Source organism: Microtus ochrogaster, chromosome 4 (assembly GCF_000317375.1).
Source record: "Microtus ochrogaster isolate Prairie Vole_2 chromosome 4, MicOch1.0, whole genome shotgun sequence".
In the NCBI taxonomy this organism is placed as follows: domain Eukaryota; kingdom Metazoa; phylum Chordata; class Mammalia; order Rodentia; family Cricetidae; genus Microtus; species Microtus ochrogaster.
The window spans coordinates 27,426,648-27,436,503 of record NC_022011.1 but is presented as its reverse complement, the minus strand read 5'-3'; the positions used below and the strand labels follow the sequence as shown (position 1 = coordinate 27,436,503).

General features: G+C 42.9%; 1 protein-coding gene across 1 annotated transcript in view; it reads left to right on the top strand.

The window, feature by feature from the left end:
• Mbtps1 (membrane bound transcription factor peptidase, site 1) overlaps window positions 1-9,856 on the top strand; it is a 56,165-nt gene that overhangs the window by 8,537 nt on the left and 37,772 nt on the right. The window contains exons 2-3 of the mRNA XM_005345747.3: window positions 4,248-4,735; window positions 5,965-6,222. Of these exons, the coding sequence (XP_005345804.1) occupies window positions 4,573-4,735; window positions 5,965-6,222 (421 nt within the window). The 5' untranslated portion in view covers window positions 4,248-4,572. The remainder of the gene's footprint in view (window positions 1-4,247; window positions 4,736-5,964; window positions 6,223-9,856) is intronic.

Below are 9,856 nucleotides of genomic sequence, written 5' to 3'. Positions count from 1 at the left end.
AGACCAGCCTGGTCTACAAGAGCTAGTTCCAGGACAGGCTCCAAAGCCACAGAGAAACCCTGTCTCGAAAAACCAAAAAAAAAAAAAAAATTATTTTGTATGTATGGATAGGTACTAGTGTAGAGATCAGAGAGGACATGTGGGAGCTGGTTCATGCCTTTTATCATGTAGGTTCCAGGGATGGAACTCAGACAGGCCTGGCAGCAAGTGGCCTTATCTGCTGAGCTGTCTCCCTCTCCCTCTAAAAACTAAGTCAGTAGACTTAACCAGTGGCCAGACTTTCCTTATAGAAGTCTGATTTTGGCTTTCTCTCGGTCTCCCCTGTTTCCTTTTGTCTTCCCCAGAGAAGAGGTGCTTGTGGCCCAGGATTCAGCCAATCTCTGCCTGCTTCCCAGTGTTGTTGCTTAGGAGCAGAGGTGCTCACAACTTATTTCTCATGTGGGTGTTCCCCTGAGCCAGCTTCCATTTAGTCTTCATCTCAGAGGCAAAAGTTATCCTTGTAACTTTGGTTCCTTGCCTGAATTCTCCCACATCTGGTCATCAGGAGAATTTGTTGGCTCTGTCTTAAGGTCCAAGTCAGCATCTTCTCTCCCTGGGTTGTTTATACCCATGATCTTCCACTGGATCCCCTGTCCCCTGTATTCTTTTCTCCTAGAAGGCTGAGTGGTCAGTTGTGTCTTCCTTTCCCTTTCAAAATAGAAGCTGAGGTCCTTTCTGATGTTCAGGATTGTCTCTACTCTGTCTCCAGTTTCTGTCCCCAGTTTTTTCATGTCCCCTCCTTTCCCTTTCTGGATTCTGCTCAGCCATACTGGCCTCTTTACTTTTTTCTTCTCACCCCAAACTACTATCTTTAGGTTCCACTTAAAAATAGTTTCTCTGGGGCCTGGAGAGATGGCTCAAAGGTTAAGATCACTGGCTCTTCTTCCAGAGGTCCTTAGTTCAATTCCCAGCAACCACATGGTGGCTCACAACCATCTGTAATGAGATCTGGTGCCCTCTTCTGCCCTGCAGGTATATGTACGTGCAGACAGAACACTGTCTATATAATAAATAAATCTTAAAAAAAAAAAATACTTTCTCTGGGGTCTCTGTGGCACTCAGGCTGACGGTGCATCCCTCTTAGCTGCCCTGTTCCTTCTTTTCTCTGCTTTCTAAGCACAGCACTTGCTATCAGCTAAGCTGTATTTACTTATTTCTTATCTGCATCCCCACACTGGAAGATAAGCTCTGTGAGGTCAGAGGTTTCTGCCCTGGTTTGTATAGTACTCTGACCCTTCTGCCTGTACAGTGCAGAGCTCTGAGCAGTTGCTCAGCAGCCTTGTTCTCTGGCTGTGTATGCTCACTCCACTCCTCTTGGCTACTGATGCCTGCATTCTGGAATGTCCTCCTTCAACCCCCTTCCTCCTTAGACAGGATGCCCTATTGGTCCTTGTGCATATTCTGTGTTCTCCTTGCCCGGAGATGCACCACTTCTCCCTCTATGGTGCCTTGTGTGTTCTCTCCCCAGCTCAGCTTCTGCACAAGGAAATAAAAGTGTCCTCTTGTCACTCCTAAAGGGGCTCTATCTCAGCTTGGGTGACCTTTTCTCTGACACCTTCCTTTCCTGCTTTTGGCCTGGTGCTTGGTTTGTGGTTGGCTTCCTTTGCTTTCTCACACATTCAGTACTGTGTCCCTGGCTTTCTCTGTCTCTCTCCTTTTCCCTCTTCCTCTCTTCCCCGCCCTTCTCTCCTCCCTCCCTCCCTCGTCTCCTGGGAGTACCTTACTGGGTAAGCCCTATAAAATGGTATGGCATAGTGAGTAATAAAGACAGAGTGCCCTTTGATTGATGTGTGTGTGTGTGTGTCTGTCTGTCTGTCCGTCCGTCCCATTTCCCATAACTAAGATCAGAGTGCAGAGCTAAGCCACTGGAGGCCAGGCAGTGGTGGCACACCCCTTTAATCCTAGCAGATTAAAGAGACAGAGGCAGACAGATTTCTGTGAGTTCAAGGCCACCCTGAGCTACACTAGATTGAAACAAAGATTGAAAAAAGAGAAACAAAGCTCACACAAAGGTGATCCCAGCACTTAGGATCACACACCTTTAATCCCAGCACTAGGTAGGTGGAGACAGGAGTGATAGGGCTGGGCAGATAGAGAAATATAAGGCTGGAGGACACAGGAACTCAGTGCAGTCTGAAGCAGTCATTCTAAGGATTTGTTAGAGGTTAAAGATCTCTCTAGTGTCTGGCTACATTGCTTCTCTGATCATCAGGAAAGCTTTATTTTTTAAAACACAAACATTTGTAAACATCAACTGTCTCTTCTGCATAGAATACATCATAATAGAAATTGATTGTCTCCCTGTGGGAGAGTTATCAAGGACAGCGTTAAAAGTGATTTACTGCAGTTAAAAGTGATTTACTTTGATGCTCTCAAAAGTATTGCTCACTAACATTCACATTATGTATTTCTACACTAACTTACAGATTCTTTCTTTTAAGGCAGAAGGGTTTAAGAGATTAATTTTGTTACTCTCTTTTTTTTCATTTTTAAAATCTTATGGTGCTTTGCCTTCATGCCTTCATGTGTGTCCGTGCACCATATATATGTAGTGCCCAGGGAGGCCAGACGAGGGCCTTGGATCCTTGTAACTGGAATGGCAGATGGTTGTAAATTGCCATGTGGGTGTTGGCAATCAAACCTATATCCTCTGGAAGAGCAGTCAGTTCTAATCGCTGAACAGTTCTCCAGTATCTTTTGTAAAGTGCATACTTACTACAGCATTAGAACTATTATTACATTACTTCAGTGACTGGCTGTATATTCTTTGACCAGTGATCTTTAGGGGCTATTTTCTGAGACTCTGTTCCCTGATGCCTCTGCTAGGACTTCCAACTTCTGCAGAATGTGTAAGGTGGTTTAGCTGACCTCTGGTCTTCCTATTGGGTCTTTGTTTTACTTTTTTGCTCTTGTGGTTGCCATTCTCACTGTCCTTCTGTTGAGATAGATATCATTATTTCTCCTGTGAGTACAATTCCAGCAGCCCCAGTCTCTGGTGTGGGCTCTAGAGTGGCTGGTTTTGCAGATTATTGGATAGTGTAGCAGTGAAGGCCCTACTGATAAAGTTTAAACATGTGTTTAGGTCCTTTTCCCTCAGTATTGTTCTGTCCCTTTCCTGTTTCAGAAGTACAAACAGGCAGTTGCTGAAGCCAAAACCTCTTCTTTACTCTAAAGTACCAGTTTCTGCCAGAAGAATCTGAGTTTAACTGATGCTCATCTTGGTTGATGGTAGCTCATTCTCTGTCTGGTTTTGTTGTTATTTTGCTTTTGTAACAGAATAAGGGCCTAACTTATTCTCTGCCCCCTCCTCTGACTTGATTGTTCCCCACAGATATGATGGTGAGCTGCATTTGCTGGTCACCTTGTGGCAACCCAGCCCTCACTGCCACTGCTATAAAGAACAGCTGTTCCTCCTGTACTTTCGATATTTTGAGAGAGATATAAGTCCACGGGAAATTTTATACTCAAATTAACATATAACAATATATGTTATTTATATTGTCTTACATGTATAACAATAACTTGCTTCACAATCTGTTCTCTATTCCACTTTCAGTAAAGAGTTAATCCGATTTTATAATAGATTACACTGGTTTAAGTTTGATGCTTCAGGTAAAATAAATTTAATGGCTACAGAAGACTCTGTGCCCCTTCCATAAAATTGGTAGAGAGTATTTTAAAATATAACTACATTTAAGCAATGTCTCTTAACCTATTAAAATGACTTGTCTAGAAAATAGTTTGTACTTAGTTACAATTTACAGCAGAAACTAAGGACCTATAGATTGTGCTTTTGACTGAAAAATTGTAGATGCTGATTGGTAACATGCCCTGGTTATGGAGAGCTTCACATGTTGGAAAACAGAGTCTGAAGCAGAAGCTTAGGTTGGGACATGAAGGATGGCTTTTCTTGTTCCTTTCTAGCTAGTCTAGCCTGCTCCATGTTCCTTTTGTTAGCTGGTTTGCCCTTAGTCTCTTCACTTGCCTCCCTCTTTCCTCTTTACTTCTTGGAGAACTGTCTTGAAATGTTTCCAGAACAGCAGTGAGGTGTAAGTAAATCTGAACAAAAAGAGTGGCGTCTTTCTTGTGTTCTCATTTGTCTGTTTTGTAACTGGGGTACTGACCCTTCCATTTAAGTTGCATCTGTAACTGTCATATCTGGCTTGGTCAGAATGCTTATGATGTCTCTGTTTGCTGTTTTGTTTCAGATCGGCTCACAGAGTGGTTGCTTGGGCATCCCTGCTAGATTTGGGCCTGTGGCGCAAATGGAGTTTAGGACTTAGTTGACTCTGCCCTAATGAGAGAAGCCTCTGTCCAAGATGGAGAAGAAGCGGAGAAAGAAATGAAAGCCTCTTTTTGGGCCAAGCCGTGGGTGACTATGGGACTGAGGTTTTCTTTACGTTGGACAAGTCTGTAGGGTGGCTGATCAGTAAGGTTGCAGCTTTTAGCCAAAAGAGGAATTCACTTCTGATCAAGGAAGAACCTAGTGCGATTTGAATTTTTACAATCTTATGACCATATTCACTTAGGACCATGAAGCTCATCAACATCTGGCTTCTTCTGCTGGTGGTTTTGCTCTGCGGGAAGAAGCATCTTGGTGATAGGCTGGGGAAAAAAGCTTTTGAAAAGGCCCCATGCCTTAGCTGTTCCCACCTGACTTTGAAGGTGGAATTCTCCTCAACTGTGGTGGAATATGGTAATGAACTGTTTTCATTATTGGGCCCTCCCACCTTACTGTTTTCAAACTTAATATCTATTAATTTCTGTTCCACTTCTGTGGTAAATTTCAAATGGAATGAGTGCACACCATGTAGGTATTAACATTTGCTTAAGGTGTTTTCCCTTTCTGCCATTGTAGCAGGAGGGTGCTGATGCAGGTACTGAGCATCACTTTGGAAGTCAAGCCCCAGGCAGAAGAATCTTTGTCTTTGTCTTCACCTTCTGTAGAACAAACAGCTGTACATTCTCTGAACTCCTGTCCCCGTTGGAAAACTACATTTCTTTAGTGTTGCCAAATTTCTATAGATATGGGGGTTTTGTTTATTTTATTTTTCAATTTACAATGCTTTATTTGTGTGAATGTTTTGCCTGCATGAATGTCTGTGGACCACTTGACACTTGTGGAAGCCAAAGGAGGGTTTTGAATTCTGTGGAACTGGAGTTACAAATGATTGTGAGCCATCGTGTGGGTCCTGGGAACTGAACCCAGGGTCTTCTCTAAGAGCAGTAAGCATTCTTAACCCTTGAGCCAACTCTCCAGCCCACCATCCTCCCAGTTAATATTTCTTAAGATGTATTTTGATTATATATATATATATATGTGTGATATATGCACATGTGTGCAGGTACTTATGGGAGCTAGAGGTATCGGATTCCCTGGTGCTAGAATTATAGGTGGTTGTGAGCAGCCTGACTTGGGTACTAGAAACTGAAGCCAGGTCCTCTGCAAGATCTTAACTACTGAACCAGCTCATCAGACCCATACTTATGTTTAAAAAAATACTTGGATGTTTGGGTTTGAACTGTATATTTTATGTGATTTAAGATTCATGTATGTCAGCTTTACCCAGAACTCTGCATACTACTGCCTACAGGTAGGGTTTTTTGGTTTTTTTGTCTGTTTGTTTTGGTTTTTCAAGACTGGGTTTCTCTTTCTTGCCCTGGTGACTGTCCTAGAACTGACTTTGTAGACCAGGCTGGCCTTGAACTCAGAGAGATCCGTCTGTTTCTGCCTCCCAAATGCTGGGATTAAAGGCAATTGCCACCACCATCCGACTGTGTATGGCATTTTATACTTATCTTTCTGCTTGGTCTTGTTTTGCTGTGGTCTTTGAGGTACATTGTTCTTTTGCAAGTGAAGATTCAGATTAGGTATACTTAAATATGTATGTAAGTACTTACTTTTATTGTGACCATTGATTTCAGAATATATTGTGGCTTTCAACGGGTACTTCACAGCCAAAGCTAGAAACTCATTTATTTCAAGCGCTCTGAAAAGCAGTGAAGTAGACAACTGGAGAATTATACCTCGGAACAACCCATCCAGTGACTACCCTAGTGATTTTGAGGTGATTCAGATAAAAGAGAAACAGAAGGCTGGGCTGCTCACACTTGAAGATCATCCAAACATCAAGCGGGTGACCCCTCAGCGGAAAGTCTTTCGTTCCCTGAAGTTTGCTGAATGTAAGTATGGTGAGCACAGGCCATGCTACTGCTTGGCTTTCACCACTGAGGTGCTAAGGGTGATTTGGAGACATCTGTGTCGTTTTTCACAGTTCTACAGTGGAGAATGTTGTCTTCTCAGGCAATTTCTGTGTTTTGTTTTCTAAGACAGTTTCCCATAGCTCAGGCTTCAAATTCACTATGAAACTAAGGCTGTCCTTGAACTTCTGACTGTCCATGTGTTCATGCCTCCACCTCCAAAGCAGTTCCCTAACAACTCAGGAAAACCAGCTCAGGCTTGGTATATTTAGCCAGGTGCCTACATACACTATCATTTAATGCAGCTTCCTGTTCATTTTGGTTCATTCATCTTTGAGAACTCTAGAATGTTTTTGGAAACTTAGAGTTGCCTGATTCTAGTCATGAAGCCTAGGCCATCTGTTGAAATAGGAGCCGTGGGCTGTGTCCCGCCACCCAGTTAGCTTTACCCGAGATAATTACACGGACACTGTATTCTTTTAATCACTGTTTGGCCCATTCTCTTCTAGGCTAACTCTCACATATTAATTTAGCCCATTTCTAATCATCTGTGTGTAGCACCCCAAGGTGCGCTTACCGGGAAGATTCTAGCCTACGTCCATCCTGGGTCGGAGCTTCATCGCGTGTGCCTCAGAGAGCAGAGCTCTCGCCTCTGCCCACAAGAGTGGAGCATCGTGTCTCTGAGGCGTCTGCCTGGGAGCCCGGAGCTGTCGAGTCTCTGAGCTCACTTCCTCTTCCTCCCCGCGTTCTGCTCCGTTCACTCCTCCCATCTACGTTCTAACCTATCAGGGCAAGCACCTTCTTTATTTAATCAACCAATGACCTTCCTCCATCAGCCATCCTTATGGGGTTCCTTTCTTCAGCATCTGTACTATATTGTGCTAGCTATAGCCTTGAGCAGGAAGCTCCTTTTCACTATAAGCTTCATTTTTCTCTACTAACAGAGAGGTACTGGCCACTCACTCTACTGGTTCTCAGAGGTTGAAGTGAAATAGTGCCAGGTGTAGTGCTTAGCAGTATACTCACAGCATGTGATAGCAGTTGAGTTCAGGTTTTGCTTCACGTTGATGTTGATGTTGGATGAATTCTGTCTTGCTTTGGATCTTATTGGGTTCTGTCTTACTGACCCTAAGACAAAACTCTAATATCTTTTTCGCTTGAGATGTTAATGACATCATAAAGATGTCTACTTGTGGTGGCTAGTTTTATGTAAACTGACAGAAGCCAAAGTCAGCTAAGAGGAGGGAGCCTCAATTAAGAAAATGCCTACCAAAAAAAAAAAAAGGTAGTGGTGGTCCACCCCTTTAATCCCAGCACTCACGAGGCAGAGGCAGGTGGATCTCTGTGAGTTTGAGGCCAGCCTAGTCTACAAGAGCTGGTTCCAGGACAGCTAGGACTGTTAACACAGAGAAACCCTGTCTTGAAGTTTCTGTTCTGCCCGGTTCCTGCAGTCGTTAAGTCTCAAAGAAGTCACACAGAGGTCTACATTAATTATAAACTGATTGGCCTAGTATCCCAGGCTTCTTATTAACTCTTATAACTTATATTAGCCCATAATTCTTGTCTGTGTTAGCCACATGACTTGGGACCTTTTTCTGCGAGGCAGTCACATCTTGCTTGCTCTGTGTTTAACTTCCCTCTGTCTGGGTGATGACTGCAGACTGAAACTTTCCTCTTCCCAGAATTCTCTTTGCCACCTCTACTTCCTGCCTGGCTACTGGCCAATCAGATTTGTTTAAAATACAAGTGACAGGGTACAGACCATTATCCCATAGCACTCCATAAGGTCAGACTGTAGGCAAGCCTGTAAGGCATTTTCTTAATTGCTGATTGATGTGGGAGGGCCCAGACTATGGTGGGTGGTACCATCTCTGGTCTGGTAATCCTGGGTTCTACAAGAAAGCAGGGCAAACCATGTAGCAAGCCAGTAAGCAGCACCTCTCCATGATTTCTCTATCAGTTCCTACCTCCAGCTTTCTACCCTTTTTGTGTTCCTGTCCTGACTCCACTTCGTGATGGATTGTTACCTGAAGTGTAAGCTGAAATAAACCCTTTCTTCGCCAATTTGCCTTGGTTATGGTATTTCATCAATAGTAACCCTAACTAGGCTATCATCTGTTCTTTGCAGATGTCTTGCTGTTCTTTTCATCAGTTTCTTCTGTCCAACCTAATGGTTCCAAGTTCTCTCAGTGGTTATTCATATGACATGGTCTGTGCCCCTCACTATTTTATTTAATTTGAGTGCTTTGTTCTGTTTAAGGTCAAGCAGAGCAGACTGTTCCCGTCATCTAAATGTTCTTACTCAGTGTCTCTGGGATTGCCCCTTCTGTTGACTAAAAGACTAGTGTCACCTGGGAAACTCAGTGCAGATAGATTTGAATTGGACTGTCATTTTAGACATTTGCTTCATGGGGTTGACCGCCTCTTCTTTCCACATTCCATACTTTCATGGGGATGGCCTGGAGGGCTTGAGAACAATGAGAGTCATTTGCTTTAGATCAGTACTGTTGGAGTAGTGCAGACTGCTTCTTAAAACTGATTTGAGGGCTAGCAAGGTGACTCTGTGGGTAAGGCTGCTTGCCATGTAAGTGACAGTCTGTGTTCAATCCCAGGAACCCATGCAAAGGTAGAAGGAGAGAGGTGACTCAGAGTTGTATATGCTTTCCCACACTAATAAATGAAATTAAGATTTTTAAAATATAACTTGTTTTTCATTATAACATAGATTTTGAAAAGTAAAATGAACACTTATAATAATATTTTTATTTCATTCATTAATTCATTTTGGTTTTTTGAGACAGGGTCTCTCTATGTAGCTTTGGAGTCTGTCCTGGAACTCACTTTATAGACCAGGCTGGCCTCGAACTCATAGATTCATCTGCCTCTGCCTTCCGAGTCCTGTGATTAAAGGCATGTACCACCACTGCCTGGCTATTACTGTTTCTTAAATGAAGGAATTTTTCAGGCATTGAAATTCATCTATTAGGTGTACAATTTGATAGATCTTAGCAAAAGTACACAAAATAGAGCCAGAGTATTCTCTTACCTCAGACCCTTCTCTAGCCTCCTGGTTCTTTTGGGTTTTGAAAAGGGAAATGAGAAAAGGTAAAAAAAATTACTGAGTTTTGGGCAGAACATAGCTTAAAAGTTCCTTTTGAAGTCTGACCAGAGGTGTGTTCAGTGAGGGAAGGCAGCCTTTTCCTGTCCATCGCGCAGTGCTGTAAAATCTGCTGGTCCTCCAGTGGCCAGCTCTTGGGTCATTTTCTTTTTTTCTGGCCTCTTGGGGGCAGGCCACTGGTGAGAATGATTTTTATCTTTAGTGTTTAGTATTACAAAAGGTTTATTTATGGGCTGATGATGGTGGCACATGCCTTTAATCCCAGCACTCAGGAGGCAGAGGCAGGTGATTTCTGTGAGTTCCAAGATAGCTAGGACTATTACACAGAGAAACCCTGCCTTGAATTTATATAAAAAAAGTTTATTTATTTATTTGAGACGGGATTTTGCAGTATAGCCTAGGTAGCTTTTTTTTTTTTTCAAAATTATTTATTATGTATACGATGTTCTGTCTGTGTGTATGCCTGCAGGCCAGAAGAGGGCACCAGACCTCATTACA